Below are 21,943 nucleotides of genomic sequence, written 5' to 3' on the forward strand. Positions count from 1 at the left end.
TGGAGAAATAGAAATGTTTTTACACTGTTGGTGGGAGTATAAATCAGTTCAACCATAGTGGAAGACAGTGTGGTGATTCGGACCTAGAAATAGATATACCATTTGACCCAGCAATCTCATTACTGGGTATATACCCAAAGGATTATAAACAATTCTGTCATAAAGACACATGCACACGTATGTTCACTGTGGTACTGCTTAAAATAGCAAAGACTTGGACCCAACCCAAATGCCTATCAAAAATGCACTGGATAGACATGGTGGCACATATACGCCATTGAATACTTTGCAGCCAATCAAAAGGATGAGTTTATGTCCTTTGCAGGGACATGGATGAATCTGGAAACCATCATTCTCTGCAAACTGACACAAGAACAGAAAACCAAACACTGCATGTTCTCACTCATAAGTGGGCATTGCACAATGAGAACACATGGATACAGGGAGGGGAACATAACACACTGGTGTGTTTGGGGTGGGGGGCTAGGGGAAGGATAGCAAGGGGTGGGGATGTTGGGGAGGGATAACAGGAGAAATACCTAATGTAGGTGATGGGGGAATGGAGGCAGCAAACCACCATGGCATGTGTATACCTATGTAACAATCCTGCAGGATCTGCACATGTACCCCAGAACTTAAAGTATAATAAAAATATTTGATTAATTAATTAATTAAAAACAACATTGAGAGACAAAGTGAAAACCTTGAAGTGGCAAGAGAACAACTACAGTCATGTGTTGCCTAATGTGTCCTGAGAAATGTGTCGTTAGGCAACTTCATCATTATGCAAACATCATAGAGTATACTTACAGAAATCTCGGTGCTATAGCTTTCTACACATGTAGGCTGTATTGTATAGCTTATTGCTCCTAGACTATGAACTTATCTAGCATGCTACTGGACTGCATTCCACAGGCAATGATAACACAAGAGTAAGCAATTCTGTATCTAAACATAGAAAGATACAGTAAAAATACTGTATAAACTATTACAAATGGTAACCCTGTATATGGCACTTGCCATGACTAGAGCTTGTTAAGACTGAATGTTGCTCTGGGTGAGTCAGTGAGTAAGCAGTGAGTGAATGCAAAGGTCTAGGGAATTATTGTATACTACAGTAGACTTTGTAAACACCATATGTACACTTAGGCTACACTTAGGCTACATAAAATTTCTTTTTTAAAATCTCTTCTTAAAAATAACCTTGGCTTACTATAACTTTTTAACTTTATAAACTTTTTTATTTTTATTGTTTTGGTTTGGAGTTTTATAATAACATTTAACTTAAAACACAAACTTTTTAACAGTTGTACAAAAACATTTTCTTTTTCTCTATTCTTATTCAATAAGCTGCTTTCTGTTTAAAATTTTTAATTTGAAAACATTTTTGTTAAAAACTCAGACACAAGCACACGTTAGCCTAGCCCTACACAAGATCAGGCTCATCAATATCATCACTGTCATCCACCTCCACATCTTACCCCAGTGGAAAGTCTTCAGAGGAAATAATACACATGAAGCTTTCATCTCCTGTGATAACAATGCCTTATTCTGGAATACATGCTGATGGACTTGTCTGAGGCTGTTTTACAGTTGACATTTTTGTAAGTAGAAGTATACACACTCAAATTAAAGAAAAAAGTAAAGAAAATATATAAACCAGTAACATAGCTTTTTGTTATTATCATTGTGTTATGTACTGTACATAATTCTATGTGCTATATTTTTATATATCTGGCAGCAGAGTAGGTTTGTTTACACCAGCATCATCACAGGCATGTGAGTAATTTATTAAATTAAGATGTTACAATGGCTACAACATCACTAAGTGATAGAAATTTCCAGCTCCATTACAATTTTATGGAATCACCTTTTTATGTGTTGTTCAAACATCATTTTGTATGGTTACATAACTGTAACCATACAAAAGTTAATTCTAGTAAGATTAATAGGTGGCATAGCATCAGAAACTCTGCAGGCCAAGACAGGGCACAGTGGCTCAAGCTTGTAATCCCAGCACTTTGGGAGGCCACAGCAGGTGGATGACTTGAGGTCAGCAGTTCAAGACCAGCCTGGCACATGATGAAACCTACCAAAATACAAAATTAGCTGGGCATGGTGGTATGGGCCTGTAATCCCAGCTACTCAGGAGGCTGAGGCAGGAGAATCACTTGAACCCAGGAGGTGAAGATTGCAGTGAACTGAGATTGTGCCACTGCACTCCAGCATGGGCAATGAGTGAGGCTCTGTCTTGGGAAGACACACACACACACACACACACACACACACACACACACTACACACACGCACGCACGCACAAAACACCACCACCAAGAAACAAACTGTGGAGGCCAAAAGGCAGTGGGATGGCATTTTCAAAGGGATGAAAGAAGAAAATATCAACCAATAATCTTATGTTTGGCAAAATTATTTTTAAAAGTGAAACTCAAAAAGAATCTGAAATAAATAAAACTTTACAGAATGATTTGGTATCAGGCCATGTTATTAATAAGAAAGTTCTTAAGGCTGAAAACAAGTTTTGTATTGTAGTTTTTTCAACAAAATCATTAGTGAAATAATTATATTACATAATATATAAATGCATTTTTTTCTTCTCTTCACTGATTTAAAATGTAATTGTGTGGTTCCATATATAGATATATAAAATTGATCTGTAACTGTACTTTGGGACCTATTACATGATAGACATGTAACAGACATGCAATATATTTGACAATAGCAGCACAAAGGAAATGGGTGGGAGCAATAGTATGCTGGAGTAGGAAAATGACAATAGATGGTAACTCAAATCCACAGGAAATAATAAAAAGAACCAGAAATTATAAACAAGAATGTTCATATAACAAACATTATAAATATGTACTTGTTCTTCTTTCTTTTCTCAGTTCTTTAAAAGGCATAAAGTTATACAGAGAAATAATTGTAACAATGTCTTTTAATATTTATAGATATAACAACAGTACAAATGTCAGGAAGAGGAAATAGAAAATATAGCAGTAATGCTTGTATAGTTTACTGGAAATTCATTAGAATAAATCTGAAGTAGATTCTAAAAATGACTGTGGTGATGGTTTAACAACTCTGTAAATATATTAAAAACTCTTGAATTAGATGATTTTACAGGAGCAAATTGTATGATATATTACACTTATAAAAAAGAAAGCTCAATAAAATCCATGTGTAACCATTTTAAAAAGAGATGTAAAGTACTGGGAGGGTGTGATTAAGGAGAACTGTGGCCCTTACTAAAATACGTTTCTCTGGCACATATTTTTATATTCTTAGTGCTTAAACCTATGTGTCCTCAAATATTCATTACTTGTCTAAGAAACTTTTGCTTGCCTAATTCAAATGAATCAGCACTCCTTGCTTATACCAGTTAGGGAAATAACTAAAGAGTTTAAAATATGTCTGCTAATGTTCCCCAGTTTTTGTTGTTGTTGTTATTGTTGCTATAGGTCATCATCTCCACAAACTATTTTAATTAAAGTAATAACTTGTTCTCTTAATCTGATGCATCTTTTCATTTTGGAGATGATGCCCTAAATTGTTTCTACTTCTACATAGATTGTAATGGTGGTACATATGGGATGTAAAGGTCATTGTGTAGCCTTAACATTTATTCATAGTAAATTTTATTTTACCATTTCTCCAGAGAAAAACTTTATGATATCTGGGTCATTGCAGTTTTCACACTACAGTCACATGCTCTGCTAAGACCCAATTTCACCTACAAAACTTGAAGTCAACTAGATGACCCAGCTTCATCAATCCAAATTCTTTCATTTTTAATATGAATTTTCTATATCAATTTTTATTTTATTTTTCCTTCATTGACCCTAGTAGTAATTTCAAAACCAAGCAAAAAGTTCAAGTCATATTAAAACTCAAAGGGAAAGTGATCCAATTTCAATGTTGATACGAATGCAAATCTACCTATTTCTTCCTCTTCGTCTACAAAGTCTACAATCTAAATGGACCTGAGAGGGCATTTCTACCAGTCCACGATAATCACTGCTGTCATGTAATTTATAGTTACATGACATAAAAAGGGGCTAACATTCTTAGAAGAATCAGATAATTTTTCCCTGATGGTAACTTTCTGTGACTATAAAGACCATACTTTACAAGTTGACTTGTGAATAAAATCATATTTCACCTCATGAGGTATATCCATATAGAGTATGAATATGCTTAAAAATTATATTCATATCATAAATTCTCTAATATAATTTCAGTTTGCAGAAGAGGCAGCATTGTATGGAAAAAAGCACTGGTTAAGGAATAATGAACATCTATTTTGGTATAAGTTTTATAGTTAACCATGTGTCTCATTTTGTTCAAATCACTAAACTTCTCTAGGCGTACATAATTGCTAAGACTGCTTCCAATTCTAAGGCTTTGTGATTCTGCAGTCCAGATCTTTTTTTAACTAATTCATCTTCTTTAATAACTGATGCTAATTAAGTTATTACTATTCATACATACAAATATATCATAACATATACACAGACATAGACATATGTTACAATGTACCTTTCAAAGAATTTTGATAATCTGTTTTATTTTTGTAGAGGCTGTCCTAAAACGCTTGAAAGACATTAATGGAAAAGATATCATAAAGCAGCTAATGGACATACAATTAAAGAGTCATGCAGGTAAGGACAAGAATTTTTCAAGTCTCCTGTTGATGGCTTATTTAGCTTCTCTGAAGTTAAATTAAATATGGATCTTTGATGACAACTGTAGCTGTAAGTTATTATTACATGAGAAATGTCTTCCTGAATTTCCTCCTATAATTTATGTAACTCTAGTATTTGCTATAAGTGGAGCATTAGTTAGATATGATTAGTTTTAGAACTCATCCACTGGTAAAGTAATTCATAAAAACACAAGGCTGTTGTGAACTACATATGTGCTTGATGCTATTATTTCAAATGCTATACTTTAATTCAGTGGTGAGTTCAGGTCCTGAATATCTCTGATACAACTTTCTGTATCGATTATTTGTCTAATATTATCAGTGGGGTGTTAAAGTCTCCCACTATTATTGTGTCAAAGTCTAAGTCTCTTCGAAGATCTCTAAAAACTAGCTTTATGAATCTGGGTGTTCTTGTGTTAGATGTTTATATATTTGGGATAGTTAGATATTCTTGTTGAATTGAACCTTTACCCTTTTATAATGCGGCAGTGTTCACAATAGCAAAGATGTGAAATCGACCCAAATGCCCATCAGTAATAGACTAGATAAAGAAAATTTGCTACATATACACCATGGAATACTATGCAGCCATAAAAAAAGAAACAACATTATGTCCTTTACAGGGACATGGATAGAGCTGGAGGCCATTATCCTTAGCAAACTAACATGGGAACTGTAAACCAAATACTTCACATTCTCATGGGCATGTAGAGGGGGAACAACACACACTGGGGCCTTTTGGAGAGTGGAGGATGGAGGAAGGACAAGATCAGAAAAAATAACTAATGGGTACTAGGCTTAATACTTGGGTGATGAAATAATCTGTACAACAAATCCCCATGACACAAGTTTACCTATGTAACAAACTTGCACTTGGACCCCTGAACTTAAAATGAAAGTTGAAAAAAATGAAAACAAATGTTGTACTTATCATTTCATATTTCTGGCTTAGAGAGGAAAGTTGCCTTAAATTTGTAAAAGCATACAGACTAACTTATGAATGTGATAGTCCTTTTACTGGCTACCTATTCTCTGTATTTGATAAAAATGTAAGGTAAAATTATAATAGCTACAGTAAAGTTATTTAGTTGTGTTACACCATTCAGTGATTACAACACAGCTAAATTTAGTTCTGGAATAATAGTGTGAGGCATCTTTTTCCTTGATCTTTGGTGACATACTGAAAGAGGCAGGGAGCTTAGTAGAGAAATATGGGAAAGAGACAGTTAAAGAGAGCCTAACTAACACAGGAATAGGAAACCAAATCACTATCATTGGTGGCAGTGTGTGTACCAAAAGCAGTGATCCCAGAGGAACAATATTGGAAGCTTCTTGTGGTGGAGAAAGATACTGTAGTAAAATGCTCAAAAAAATTACTAAAAAGTAAACAGCAAGTTTTGAAATATAATGAGTAAATTAATATCTAGATGTTTCTATAATACATCTTCCAAAACATCCAGTTTTTATTTTAAAATTCATATAGAACAACAACAAACAAACAAAGAGCCTGAATACCCAAAGCAATCATAAGCAAAAAGAACAAACCTTGTGGTATCACATTACTTGACTTCAAACTATACTATAAGGCTATAGTAACCAAAACAATATGACACTGATACTAAAACAGACATGTAGACCAATGGAAAAGAAAAGAGAACCCAGAAGAAAGCCACACACCTACAGCTATCTGATATTTGACAGTAAACAAAAATAAGCAATGGTGAAAGGATTCCCTATGCAATAAATGGTACTGAGATAGCTGGCTAGCCATATGCAGATGAAACTGGACCCCTACCTTTTATCATATACAAAAAGTAACTTGGGATAGATTACAAATTTAAATATAAGACCTTAAACTATAAGAATCCTAGAAGAAAACTTAGGAAACACCATTCTGGGCATTGGCCTTGGGAAATAATTTATGACTAAGTTCTCAAAAGCAATTTGAATGAAACCAAAAATTGACAAGTGGGACCTAATTAAATGAAAGAGCTTCTGCACAGCAAAAGAAACTACTAACAGAGTAAACAGACAACCAACATAATGGGAGAAAATGTTCACAAACTATGGATATGACAAAGGTCTATATCCAGAATCTGTAAGGAACATAAACATCTCAGCAAGCAAAAAACAATCCCATCATAAAGTGAACAAAAGACTTGAGCAGACACTTCTCAGAAGAAGATATACAAGCTGCAAACAAACATGTAAAAATGTTCCATATCACTAATCATCAGAGAAATGCAAATCAAAACCACAGTGAGATACCATCTGACACCAATAAGAATGACTGTTACTTAAAAATCAAAAAACAACAGATGCTGGAAGGCTGTGGAGAAAAGGGAACACTTATACCCTATTGGTTGGAATGTACATTAGGTCAGCCACTGTGGAAAATAGTGTGGAGATTTCCCAAAGAACTCAGAACTACTATCCTATCCAGCAATCCCACTACTGGGTATGTATCTAAAAGAATATAAATGATTCTGCCAAAAAGACAGATGCACTTATATGTTCATTGCAACACTGTTCACAATCACAAAGACATGGAATCTACCTAAGTGTCCATCAGTGGTGGATAGGATAAAGAAAATATATTATGAAATACTATATAGCCATAAAAAAGGGTAAAATCTCCTTTGCAGCAACATGGGTGCAGCCAGAGGCCATTAACCTATGCAAATTAACCTGGGGACAGTAAACCAAATATAGTGTGTCCTCACTTACAAGTGGGTGGTAAGCATTAGGTAGATATGGACACAGAGATGATAACAATAGACACCGATGACTACTAATAGAGAGGTGGGGTTGGGGGCAGGAGGTGAAAAACTACCTATTGGGTACTATGCTCACTACCTTGGTGATAGGATTGATTATTCATATACCAAGCCTCAGCAACATGCAGTATGCCCAGGTAACAAGCCTGAACATGTGCCCCCGAATCCAAAAATGTTGAAATTTTAATATAAATACATTATAAATAAATAAAAATAAAATGTCCAGTTTTTAGTTTAAAATTATGAGCCATTCAAAGAAACAGTAAAGCATAACCCAAACACAGGGGGAAGAAAAGTAAGCAACAAAAAGTCTGTGGGAGTCCAAGATGTTAGACTTAGCACAGGCTACAAGGCAGTTATTATAAATAGGTTCAGATAATTCCAGGAAGCCATAATTAAAGCATAAAAATTGGTATGGTGACAATGTGTGTATTTTCTGCTCAGACTGCCAGAAGAAAATACTGCACTGGTGTCTTAAACATCAGAAATTGGTTTTCTCACAGTTCTGAAGGCTAAAAGTCCAAAATCAAAGTGCTGCCAAGGTTGATTTCTGATGTTGCCTCTGTTCCTGACTGGCAGACAGCTGCCCACCTACAAGGCCTCTTCTCTGTGAATGGGGATGGATAGAGAGAAAGCACACATGAGAGAGTGTACTCTCACGTGTCTCTCCCTCTTATAAAGACACCAGTACCATTGGAAAAGGGCTCCCACACTTTGACTTCAGTTACACTTAATTACCTCCTTAAAGTCTCTATCTTCAAATATATTTGCATTGGAGGTGAAAGCGTCAAATAAGAATTATGAGGAGACACAATTCAGTTCATAATCATGTGTCTTATCAATTAGACAAAGATAAATTACTTTCAAAGGGAATAAATGGGAATTCTAGACTTGAAAAGTACAATAATTTCAAAGAAAACTTCACTCGAGTGTGTAAATAGTAGATTTAAACTATCAGGAAAAGGAATCATGCCAGGCATGGTGGCTCATGCACCTGGGAGGCTGAGATGGGTGGATCTCCTGAGGTCAGGAGTTTAAAAATAGCCTGACCAACATTGTGAAACCCTGTCCCTACTAAAACTACAAAAATTAGCCTGGTGTGATAGCATGGCCCATGTCTGTAGTCTCAGTTACTCAGGAGGCTGAGGTGGGAGAATCGTGTGAACCCAGGAGGTGTAGGTTACAGTGAACCAAGATCGCACCACTGCACTCCAGCCTGGGCAACAGAGTGAGACTCCATCTCAAAAAAATAGAAAACAAAAAAACAAAAACAAAAACAAAACCTACATATAAAACAAAAACAAAAGCTTAAAGAATTAGAACAAATACAATAATAGAAACACTAGAAGGTAAACAGAGAGAGAAAAGAGCAAAAAGAATATTTGAAGAAACAATAATTGAAAATATTTAATGTATGAAAATCTACACATTTAAACTTAGTGAGACCCAACCATATTAAACACAAAGAAATCCACCAGAGACCCATTATATTATAAATGGTTGAAGAGAAAATCTTTAAAACAGGAAGAGAAAAACAAATCATCATGTAAAAGGGAGCCCAATCATATTAACACTAATTTAGCATCAGAAACTATGAAGTCCAGAAGTTATAGGATGGCGTATTCAAAGTGTTGAAAGAAACAGTCCATTAAGGATCTTATATTGAACAAAACTACCTTTTTAAAATTATGGTAAAATAAAGATAGTCCTAAATAAAAATTCTGAGATTTGTTGCTAGGTAACCTGCTTTATAAAAATAATAAAAATGGTCTTCTGGATGAAATTAAATAATCCCACACATTAATTAAAACCCATGCAGAAAAGAACATAAATAAAATAATTCTATAATCAGTGTGTCAAACTTCGGGATATATCAGAGAGAGAGAGAACTTGGCAGGACTTGTTACCCCAGGCTCTAGAATCCTGGGAAAGAGCTACCATGCAGCCCATGCCTGGTCAACTGGAGGACCATACTAGGGGAAAGGGGACAATCTGAGCCTCTGGCCTGCCATGCCCACAAGCATAACAAATGCTTCTGTTTAATGTGTGGATGTAATATTTGATCTATTTCAACAAGGCATTTGCATCTTGATATACTGTCTTAATTGCCAAAGTTCGTTTTAAGTCTTTAACTTTTACAGTAACTACCTTGGTCTTGTCATTAGATGGAAGAGGAACAATTTTCTCATTCTGAGAGGTTTTAGAAGAAGGCTTAGGGGAAGTTGTAGGCAGTGGGGGATCAATGAATGGTATTTCAAAGGATCTGATAGGGTCTGTTCCTGAAACCTCTCAGCCCCCATACCATAAAACTGGCTTAAAGAAGGGAACTGGCTTAGAGAAGGGGAAGAACGTTGAGGGTTTGAGCTGACAGTTAGGTGAAGCTGTTCCTTTCATAAAATGAAGGTATGGTTTTAGGAAATCACACCTACTGGTTGGGACAGTCCATCCTTGTTCTTTAGTGATCCACAGAATGTTGGACCAACTAGAGCATAAAAGCTCTGTATCCCGGGGGGTGGGGGCAAGACTTCTGGTTGACAGGGGCTTCATTAAAACCTTCCCCAACTAAATGGTCCCAATTCACTAATTTTCAGTCTGAGGAGAGCCAGAAAGGACAGAGGTGCTTTTCTGAAGTGGAGAGCTGTCTTTGACTCGGCAAGTCTCCACAGGGTATAACAAGGGAAGCATCAAATGTGATAGCTTTAGGCAAAATTGACTTGGTTACATTAATAACTAGGTGGTCAGCAATAGAGTGAGGAAAAAATAATAGAAATGATGAAAAAGAGTTAAATTTTTCTTAGCTTTAGTTTGGTAGGGTTTTTCCTTGAAAATATTGCCCATGCCACTGGAGGCGGCAGCACTTTCTTGACCCAGGGGGTGTACATCCTCTCCCTGCTGTACAGACTGTGGTTTCAGTAGATAGAAGCACTAAGTAAAGTCCTTCTCAGGTCAGCTTGAACTTCTCTTTCCAGCTTTTGATCAGGATGTGATCTTCAGGCTGATGTTGATGCACCGGGAACTCCAGGGGTGGTACCTGTGCTAAGAGGCACCACTTTCTCTTAGTTTTAAGAGAAGAGAAAGTAGAAGATAGACCAAGTATATAATTTTTAAGGAACTGATCTTTTGTTTTGAAGGTAGAAATGTCAGTAATTGAGTGTAAATAAGGCAATCTCTAGAGCCATCTCGTAAGTAGAAAGACCAATATCTTTCCACAGGGCAGTTCAGATTCTCAGCAGGACAATGGTAAGGCACTCGGTCCATGGCAACCAAGTCTCTAAGACTAATTTAGTTAAGTGGTTCTTTATTTTATTTTTCTTTTTATTGCATTTTTGGTTTTGGGGTACATGTGCAGAACATGCAAGATAGTTGCATAGGTACACACGTGGCAGTGTGATTTGCTGCCTTCTTCCACTTCACCCACATCTGGCATTTCTCCCATGCTATCCCTCCCCAGCTCCCCTCACCCATTGTCCCTCCCCTATTCCCTTTAATAGGCCCCATGTATAGTGCTCCTCTCCCTGTGTCCATGTGTTCTCACTGGTCATCACCCGCCTATGAGTGAGAACATGCGGTATTTCATTTTCTGTTCTTTCATCAGTTTGCTGAGAATTATGTTCTCCAGATTCATCCATGTCTCTACAAAGGACACGAACTCATCGTTTTTGATGGCTGCATAAAACTCCATGGTGTATATGTGCCATATTTTCCAAGTCTAGTCTATCATCGATGGGAATTTGGGTTGGTTCCAGGTCTTTGCTATTGTAAACAGTGCTGCAATGAACATTCATGTGCATGTGTCCTTATAGTAGACCGATTTATAGTCCTTTGGATATATACCCAGAAATGGGATTGCTGGGTCAAATGAAATTTCTATTTCTAGGTCCTTGAGGAATCGCCACACTGTCTTCCACAATGGTTGAACTAATTTACACTCCCACCAGCAGTGGAAAAGTGTTCATATTTCTCCACATCCTCTCCAGCATCTCTTGTCTCCAGATTTTTTTAATGATCACCATTCTAACTGGCGTGAGATGGTATCTCAGTGTAGTTTTGACTTGCATTTCTCTAATGACCAGTGATAATGAGCATTTTTTCATATGTTTGTTGGCCTCATATATGTCTTCTTTTGTAAAGTGTCTTTTCATATCCTTTGCCCATTTTTGAATGGGCTTGTTTTTTTCTTGTAAATCTGTTTGAGTTATTTGTAAATTCTGGATATCAGCCCTTTGTCAGATGGGTAGACTGCAAAAATTTTTTCCCATTCTGTTGGTTGCCGATTCACTCTAATGACTGTTTCTTTTGCTGTGCAGAAGCTGTGGACTTTGATTAGGTCCCATTTGTTTATTTTGTCTTTTGTTGCCAATACTTTTGGTGTTTTGGTCATGAAGTCCTTGCCTACTCCTATGTCCTAAATGGTTTTGCCTAGATTTTCTTCTAGGGTTTTTATGGTGCCAGGTCTTATGTTTAAGTCTTTAATCCATCTGGAATTAATTTTAGTGTAAGGTGTCAAAAAGGGGTCCAGTTTCTGCTTTCTGCACATGGCTAGCCAGTTTTCCCAACACCATTTATTAAACAGGGAGTCCTTTCCCCATTGCTTGTTTTTGTCAGGTTTATCAAAGATTGTATGGTTGTAGATATGTTGTGTTGCCTCCGGTGCCTCTGTTTTGTTCCATTGGTCTATATCTCTGTTTTGGTACCAGTACCATGCTGTTTTGATTACTGTAGCCTTGTAGTATAGTTTGAAGTTCGGTAGTGTGATGCCTCCTGCTGTGTTCTTTTTGCTTAGAATGGACTTAGCTATGCGGGCTCTCTTTCAGTTCCATATGAAGTTCAAGGTGGTTTTTTTTAGTTCTGTGAAGAAAGTCAATGGTAGCTTGATGGGGATAGTGTTGAGTCTGTAAATTACTTTGGGCAGTATGGCCATTTTCACAATATTGATTCTTCCTAACCATGAACATGGAATGTTTCTCCATCTGTTTGTGTCCTCTCTTATTTCGTTGAGCAATGGTTTGTAGTTCCCCCTGAAGAGGTTTTTTACATTCTTTGTTAGTTGTATTCCTAGGTATTTTATTCTCTTTGTAGCAATTGTGAATGGCAGTTCATTCTTGATTTGGCTCTCTTTCAGTCTGTTATTGGTGCATAGGAATGCTTGTGATTTTTTCACATTGATTTTGTATCCTGATACTTTGCTGAAGCTGCTTACCAGTTTCAGGAGTTTTTGGGCTGAGACAATGGGGTGTTCTAGATATATAACATGTCGTCTGCAAATAGAGACAATTTGACTTCCTCCTTTCCTATTTGAATACCCTTTATTTCTTTTTCTTGCCTGATTGCTCTGGGTAGAACTTCCAGTACTATATTGAATAGGAGTGGTGAGAGATGGCATCTTTGTCTAGTGCCAGATTTCAAAGGGAATGCTTCCAGCTTTTGCCCATTCTTTATGATATTGGCTGTCAGTTTGTTATAAATACATATTATTATTTTGTGATACGTTCTATCAATACCGAGTTTATTGAGGGTTTTTAGCATAAAGGGCTGTTGAATTTTGTCAAAGGCCTTCTCTGCATCAATTGAGATAATTATGTAGTTTTTGTTTTTGTTTTGTTTATGTGGTGAATTATGTTTATAGACTTTCATATGTTGAACCAGCCTTGCATCCCCGGGATGAATCCTACTTGATCATGGTGGATAAGCTTTTTGATGTGCTGTTGCAATCAGCTTGCCAGTATTTTGTTGAAGATTTTTGCATCTATGTCCATCATGGATGTTGACCTGAAGTTTTGTTTTCTTGTTGAGTCTCTGCCAGGTTTTGGTATCTGGATTATGTTGGTCTCATAAAATGATTTGGGAAGGAGTCCCTCTTTTTGGATTATTTGGAATAGTTTCAGAAAGAATGGTAACAGTTCCTCTTTGTGTGTCTGGTAGAATTCGGCTGTGAAACCATCTGGACCTGGGCTTTTTTTGTGTGATAGGCTCTTAATTGCTGCCTCAACTTCAGACCTTGTTATTGGTCTATTCATAGTTTTGGCTTCCTCCTGGTTTAGGCTTGGGAGGACACAAGTGTCCAGGAATTTATCCATTTCTTTTAGGTTTACTAGTTTATGTGCATAGAGTTGTTTGTAATATTCTCTGATGATGGTTTGAATTTCTGAGGAATCTGTGGTGATTTCCCCTTTATTGTTTTTTATTGCATCTATTTGGTTATTCTCTCTTTCCTTTTTTATTAATCTGGCTAGTGGTCTGTCTATTTAGTTGATCTTTTCAAAAAACCAGCTCTTGGATTTATTATTTTTTGAAGGTTTTTTTTGTGTCTCTATCTCCTTCAGTTCTGCTCTGATCTTAGTTATTTCTTGTCTTCTGCTAGGTTTTGAGTTTCTTTGATCTTGCTCCTCTAACTCTTTCAATTTTGACAATAGGGTGTCAATTTTGGATCTCTCCACTCTTCTCATGTGGGCACTTATTGCTATATATTTTCCTCTAGAGACTACTTTAAATGTGTCCCAGAGATTCTGGCATGTTGTGTCTTCGTTCTCGTTGGTTTCGAAGAACTTCTTTATTTCTGCCTTCATTTCATTGTTTATCCAGTCAACATTCAAGAGCCAGTTGTTCAGTTTCCATGAAGCTGTGCACTTCTGAGTTAGTTTCTGAATTCTGAGTTCTAATTTGATTGCACTATGGTCTGAGAGACTGTTTGTTACAATTTCAGTTGTTTTGTATTTGCTGCGGAGTGATTTACTTCCAATTATTGGTCAGTTATAGAGTAGGTGGGATGTGGTGCTGAGAAGAATGTAAATTCTGTGTATTTGGGGTGGAGAGTTCTATAAATGTCTGTCAGGTTTGCTTTCCAGGTCTGAGTTCAAGCCCTGGATGTCCTTGTTAATTTTCTGTCTGGTTGATCTTTCTCATATTGACAGTGGAGTGTTAAATTCTCCCACTATTACTGTGTGGGAGTCTAAGTCTCTTTGTAAGTCATTAAGAACTTGCCTTATATATCTGGGTGCTCCTGTATTGGGTCCATATATGTTTAGGATCATTACCTTTTCTTGTTGTATCGATCCTTTTACCATTATGTAATGTCCTTCTTTGTCTCTTTTGATCTTTGTAGCTTTAAAGTCTATTTTATCAGAGATGAGAATTGCAACTCCTGCTTTTTTTTTTTTTTTTGCTCTCCATTTGCTTGATAAATCTTCCTCCATTTCTTTATTTTGAGCCTTTGTGTATCCTTGCATGTGAGATAGATTTTCTGGATACAGCACACAGATGGGTTTTGGCTTTTTATCCAGTTTGCCAGTCTGTGTCTTTTGATTAGTGCATTTAGCCCATTTACATTTAGGGTTAATATCATTATGTGTGAATTTGGTACTGCCATTTTGATGCTAGCTGGCTGTTTTGCCCATTAGTTGATGCGGATTCTTCATTTTGTTGATGCTCTTTAGCATTTGGTGTTTTTGGAATGGCTGGTATTGGTTGTTCCTTTCTATGTGTAGTGCCCCTTTCAGGAGCTCTTGAAAAGGAGGCCTTGTGGTGACAAATCTCTGAGTACTTGCTTGTTCACAAAGGATTTTATTTTTCCTTCACTTATGGAGCTCAGTTTGGCTGGATATGAAATTCTGGGTTGAAAATTTTTTTCTTTAAGGATGTCAAATATTGGCCCCCACTATCTTCTGGCTTGTAGAGTTTCTGCTGAGAGATCTGCTGTGAGTCTGATGGGCTTCCCTTTGTGGGTGACCTGACCTTTCTCTCTGGCTGCCCTTAGTATTTTCTCCTTCATTTCAACCTTGTTGAATCTGACGATTATGTGCCTTGGGGTTGCTCTTCTTGCGAAATATCTTTATGGTGTTCTCTGTATTTCCTGGATTTGAGTGTTGGCCTGCCTTGCTAGGTTGGGGAAATTTTCCTGGATAATATCCTGAAGAGTATTTTCCAGCTTGGATTCATTCTCTTCGTCACATTCAGGTACACCTATCAAACGTAAATCAGGTCTCTTCACATAGTCCCACATTTCTTGGAGACTTTGTTCATTCCTTTTTGCACTTTTTTCTCTAATCTTGCCTTCCCGTTTTATTTCATTGAGTTGATCTTTGACCTCTGATATCCTTTCTTCTGCCTCGTTAATTTGGCTGTTGAGACTTGTGCATGCTTCGCGAAGTTCTCGTGTTGTGTTTTTCAGCTCCATCAATTCACTCATCTTCCTCTCTAAGTTGTCCATTCTTGTTATCATTTCCTCAAATCTTTTTTCAAGGTTCTTAGTTTCTTTGCATTGAGTTAGATCGTGTTCTTTTAGCTCATGGAGGTTTCTCATTACCCATCTTCTGAAGTCTGATTCTGTCATTTCATCACACTCATTCTTTGTCCAGCTTTGTTCTCTTGCTGGTGAGGGATTGTGGTCCCTTGTAGGAGGCAAGGTGTTCTGGTTTCAGGTGTTTTTCTCCTTTTTGTGCTGTTTTTTCCCCATCTTTGTGGATTTATCCACCTGTCATCTGTGTAGTTGCTGACTTTCCGATTGGGTCTCTGAGTGGATGTCCAGATTGTTGATGATGAAGGATTTCTGTTTCTTAGTTTTCTTTCTAACAGTCTAGCCCCTCTGCTGTAGGACTTCTGAGGGCCACTCTAGGCCCTGCTTGCCTGGGGAACACCCATAGCAGCTGTGGAACAATGAGGGTTGCTACCAGTTTCTTCTTCTGCTATCTTTGTCCCAGAATGATGCCCACCAAATGTCAGTCTGATCAGTCCTTTGTGAGGTGACTCTTTGGATATATGGGGTCAGGGAGCTGCTTGAGGAGACAGTCTGTACTTTATAGGAGCTCAAGTGCTGAGCTGTGAGCTCCCTTGTTCATTCAGGGCTGCTAGGCAGGTACGTTTAAGTCTGCTGCAGCAGAACTCATAAATCCCATTTTTTCCTCAGGTGCTCTGTCCCGGGGAGTTAGGGCTTTAGTTATGAGTATCTGTTGCAGTGTCCTGCCCAGCAAGGAGGCAGTCTAGTCACTGCCTGCCTGCCGAGGCTATGCTGAGCTGCTCTGGGCTCTGCCCTGCTGCCACGGGATCCGCCCTGTTGCCCTGTTGCCCTGGGCTCTGCTCTGCCTTCATGGGCCCCACCCTGCTACCATGGGCTCCACCCTGCTGCCATGTGTAATTCCCTGTAGTCCTGTTTATATGGCTGTGGTTATAACTGCCATGGCGATGGTGGCCTGCCTCTGTAATGGCAGACTCTCTCTGTTATGGCGGGTTGCCTCCACAACGGCGGGTTGCCTCAGCAATGGCAGGCTGCGTTAGCAATGGCAGAGTACCTCTGTAGGGGTGGAGTGCCTCGGTAATGGCAGACAGCCCTCCTCCACCAAGCTGCACTGTCCTGGGTTCAGCTGTGCTTGCCATGGAACTCTCAACCCCAAGAATTTCCAATTGCTGTTTTGTTTGTTTTTGTGGGGGTGGGACCCACCAAGCCTGATCACCTGGCTTCCTGCCTCAGAGCCCCCTTTTTTTTTTTTAAGTTGAACAGTTGACTCTCTCCCAGGTGTTCCAGTTGCCTGCTGAAAGGGCGCTGGGATCTGTGTGATTTCCCGTGTGGCAACCCACTGCGCCAGCTGAAACAACGTTGCTACCCGGGACTCTCCTGGCTTGGCTTACTGTTTAAGTCCCATCTAATCAGATGAATGTGCTAATCTGCCTTCCCAAATCTCAAATTGCCAGTTTAACAGGGCAACCAGACCAGTGTATTTTGTATGGAGTGTTACTGCGCTGTGGCACTGGCCAAAACAGCCATGCCGGCCCAAACAGCTGCGCTGGCAGCCCATGGGTCTCCTACACCTGGGAATCTCCTGGTCTGTGGGCAATAAAGATCTGAGTGGAAATGCAGCATCCACTCACCCTCTGCGCTTTCACTGGGACTGCAATCCTGAGTTGCTCCTATAAGTGCCATCTTCTCCTCTCCCCAGTGGTTCTTATTCATTCTTTCTACTTTCCCTGATGATGATGGGTGCCAAGGAGTATGGTATTCCCATCTAATGTCTAATATTTGGGATAACATTTTAATCACGTATGCAGTGAAATGAGTTCCATTGTCTGAGTCAATATTTTCTATTCGTCCAAACCTGGGTACTATATTTTCAATTAGGGCCTTGGCTACATTATTGGCTATTGCATTTGAAAAGGGGATAGCTTTGACTCAGTGAGTGAGGTGCTCTACTCTCACTAGTAAATATTTTAGATGACCTATTGGGGGCATTTCTCTGCAATCAACTTGGATACTTTGGAATAGCCTTAAGCCTGAATTCCTTCCCCTGAGAGGTAATCTTTTTGTAGTTTATTTATTTATTTATTTGTTTGTTTGTTTGTTTGTTTGTTTATTTATTTTACATACTAAGCAACTATCTGTAACCTGTTTGGCCAGGGTATAAATTCCTATACAACCATAAACTCTGAGAACTGCATCACACATGGTCTGGGGCCCCTAGTGTGTCCCTTAGGAATAAGATTTTCCCCATAATGGATTTTGACAACATTTCTCTCTGGTCTGGCAATATTCATTTTCCTTCTGAATTCTCTTTAGCACCTATTCTTATTAGTTTTTCTTTTTCTTTTTCAGTATTCCTTGACTTTCAAAAGAAAGGCTTTTCTGGTGTCTGAGAAAATGGACAATAGCTATTTCTTCTGGCAACTGAAGATTATTCAATACTTGGATGATTAGCACCTTGTGAACTAGGTCTTGACCTTTACTATTAATGAGACCTTATTCAGTCCAAATTTTTCAAAATGTTTGGGTCACTCCAAAGGCATACTTAAAATTGATATAGATAGTTCCTTCCTGGTTCTGTAAGTACTTTAAGGCTTGGCTGAGTGCAAACAGCTCACACACTTGAGCAGACCAACTGTTAGGCAATTTTTCTGGTTCTATTTCCACAACAGTTTCTCCATCAATTACTGAATACTCATTGTGTCTTCTTCCCTCAGTCACCCAGAAGGAGCCATCTATGAATAAGTGCCATCCAATTCTGAAGGGAGTTTCTCCTTGGTCTGGTCAAACTTTTGTATGGTAATCAATTAAACCTAAACATGTGTGTCTTCTCCTTAGATTTGGATTCCCTATTAGGAAATCTCCCCGGTTGTGCAAATTATCAGTGGTTAATGTTAAATCATCTTTTTCTAGCAGAATGGCCTCATACTTTAAGATTCTTGAGTGAGTAAGCCATCTCCGTGCTTTCTGGTTTAAGACAGTTCTAACTTGGTGAGGCATGCTTACAGTCAATTTTCCTCCAAAGGTTAACTTTCTGCTTTCCTTGAATAATATTGCTCTAGCAGCAATGGATTGGATGCAATGAAGCCACCCACAAGTGACTGGATATAAGACCTATACTAGGAAGGCCACGGACTGCTGGTGGCCTCTGTGTCCTTGAGTAAGCACTCCTAAAGCTACTCCACTGTCCACATTGATGAAAAGGTGGAATGGCTTTTCTAGGGAGTGTAAGGCTAAAAGAGGGATGGTTTTGAGCCTTTCTTTCAGCTCCTCAACTTGATCAACTGCCTCAGAAGTGCACAGGAGACAGGCTTCTCATGGGCAAGTTTCTGATGTAACAGTTTACTGTGTAATGCATATGAGTTGATCCATAAGCAGCAGTATCCAACTAACTCTAAAAAATTCCTGAGTTCTTGTTTAGTTTGAGGCAAGGGAAGGGCACGAGTCCCTCAACTCATTCATGCCCTATTCTTCACTTGTCTTCACTTATTAAGTGGCCTAAATATTTAACTTCAGGCTCTACATACTGAAGTTTTCTTGAGACTTGAGGCCCCTCAAACTGATAATCATTAAGAATATGTGTAGAGAAGTCAGTTACCTTTTTTATATCTTCACCAGATAAAAGATCATTGTACTGGAGAAGGCATATTTGCTCTGGGATGACAACTTTTTCTAATACTTGTCATAAAATTTGGCCAAAAAAATTAGGGGAGTCTGTGAACCCTTGGGGCAAGACTTTCCATCAGTATTGTTGTTTCCACCCTGAATGGGAATCCTCCCACTCAAAAGCAAATATATCACAGCTTTCTTCAGCCAGGGGACATGCCCAAAAAGCATCCTTCAAATCAATTACAGTAAACCATTGATGATTATATGGAATCTTGCTGAGAATGGTGTAAGGATTGGGGACAACAGGATGGATAGTCTGGACTATTTTGTTGATAGCCATAAGGTCCTGTGCCAGCTGGTATGACCCATCTGATTTCTTGACTGGCAATATTGGGATGTTATAAGGGGACATACAGGGCTTGAGAAGCCCATCTTTAAAAAGGCCTTCAATTATAGGTTTCATCCCTATGCTGTGCTCTAGGGGAATAGGGTATTGCTTCCTTCTAACTACTTCTCTAGGGGTTTTTAGCTTGATGTGGATTGGAGGGACTCAGAGTTTCCTCAGTTCCCTTCTTTGGAACAGACATTAGGATTAATTATTTTTTACCTGCAGTGGTGAGTAGATTTAATGAGGTGAGGGATCCTCTTGGGCTAACTTGTAGACCTATGCATAACTTTAACATTAAATCCATCCCCAATAAATTAGTCCCTGCTTCAGGGATTAACAAGAACTGAATATGAGCTAAGTGATCTTGATATCTGACTTCTGTGCTTTCTAAAATTTTTGTTTTAAATCCTTCACTTTTTACCTCAGAGACTAAAGGTTTTTCTGAGGAGCAGACAACATTAGACAGGGGGAAACAAACAGAGGAACGAGCGGCCCCTGAATCGACTAAAAAGGTGATAAGCTCTAAATTTATCAAGGGCTCCTGGTGGGACTCAAGATAAAAGAGACAGAACCCCTGACCCCTCCACTCTTCCTTGAAAGTCATGAGTGGAAGGGCTGCTTTCTCCTTTCTTAGTTTGGGACATTCTCTCTTGAAGTGACCTGTTCTTCCACATTTATAGCACCTATCTTGCCCTTCCTCTTCCTCCCTCCTAGTCTGAGATTCTTTGATCCTGCTCCCCCATACTCTTTAGGGTGTCTGGTAAATGAGGGCCTTGGTCCTCCAGATGGAGGCTGGGGTCCTTAAAGGAGGGTTTGTACCCTTTATAGTTTCTGGCTCCCTGGAAGCTCCGTTTAGAAGTATATGGGTTTGGAGCCGTCTGTTGGAAGGTGAATAATATAAGTTTTGTCTTCTGTTTTTGCTTTTCTTTGTCTCTCCTCATATATACCTTCTGAGCTTCCCTGAGAAGCTCCCTTAGGAGATGGTCTTCCCAATTTTCTATCTTTTGTAATTTTTTTGAAATGTCTGGCCAACTTTAAGTGACAAATTGGAGTTTCAACATTCCTTGCCCAAAGGGATCATCCAAACTGAGGCCTACATATTGCTCCCTCAGTCTGTCTAGGAAACTCTTAGGCCCTTCATCCTTTTTCTGTTGTATATCAAATGCTTTAGAAAAATTTTGGGTTGGGGGTACTGATTCCAGAATTCCTTTTGTTATCATCTCCCTTAGGTCCTGCATGTTTTCCCAGTGATCAGTATTGTTATTGTCCCACCAGGGTCTCAGGCAAGAAATTTCCGGTTTGCATTAGGAACATTTTGACCGGGAGTATGTTTGTGTTCCCAAACTGCCATAGCATCCGTACGAATCATACTTCTTTCTTTCCCTGAAAAGAGGATGCCCAAGATGGACATTAACTTGCCCCAAGTGTATAACTGAGGTCCTAAGAACTGAACAATTTGATGTGCCACTCCATAAGCGTCATTTGTTAGTGGCTAAAGCTCCTTTTTTGAATTCCGGACTCTGAACTGGTTAAAGGAATATTTACAAAGCCAATGGCTCCCCCTGTTTGTGGTACCTCTTTCAAAGGGGAAGAGAGTCAGGGCTGACTCTTTAGGTGTGGAGGAAAATGGAAATTCTGAAAATCTTCTTTACATTGTTCTACCTCATGCTGGAGTTCTTTTAGAGAGGGTTGTTTAGGTTAGGAGGGAACAGGTTCATGGGATGGTAATTCCCAAGAGTCAGGGTTAAAAGGAAAAAGGATAACGTGAGAAAGGAAGGATTTAGTATGAGATCTGAGGTAGCAGTGGCTGCCTGAGGGGAAGGATAGGGGACACTGAGAGGGAAAAGATAATCTAGGGGATCCCATGTACTGGAGTCTTTAGGCATGGGAACTGGCTCTTGTGACTTTTCAGTTTTAGGTACCAAATTGGATTATTCCCTATTTGTTTTTAAGGGAAAGGGGCAGATAGGTTTCTGCCTCCAACATAGAGCATGGTCCAGTTCTTCTTGAGACACTGGACTTTTATCATTAATATATTGGATTAGACACATTACATTCTCATTCTACCCAAACTTTGGCCAGAAGATTGAGGGTTTGAGGATGGATCCCTGAATCCAAATAAAACAGCAGTACTTATCATGTGATTCTTTTTCTTATGCTTAGTCATTTTATTATCCTTCCAGTATTTTAACATGAAACCTAGGGGACTATCAAAGGTG

At 38.6% G+C, this 21,943-nt stretch overlaps 1 protein-coding gene across 1 annotated transcript in view; it reads left to right on the forward strand.

The window, feature by feature from the left end:
* The window catches only part of CCDC7 (coiled-coil domain containing 7), a 467,329-nt gene that overhangs the window by 381,687 nt on the left and 63,699 nt on the right, over nucleotides 1–21,943 (forward strand). The window contains exon 37 of the mRNA XM_078329853.1: nucleotides 4,596–4,679. Within this exon, the coding sequence (XP_078185979.1) occupies nucleotides 4,596–4,679 (84 nt within the window). The remainder of the gene's footprint in view (nucleotides 1–4,595; nucleotides 4,680–21,943) is intronic.

This window comes from Callithrix jacchus, chromosome 7, assembly GCF_049354715.1.
Source record: "Callithrix jacchus isolate 240 chromosome 7, calJac240_pri, whole genome shotgun sequence".
Taxonomy (NCBI): Eukaryota; Metazoa; Chordata; class Mammalia; order Primates; family Cebidae; genus Callithrix; species Callithrix jacchus.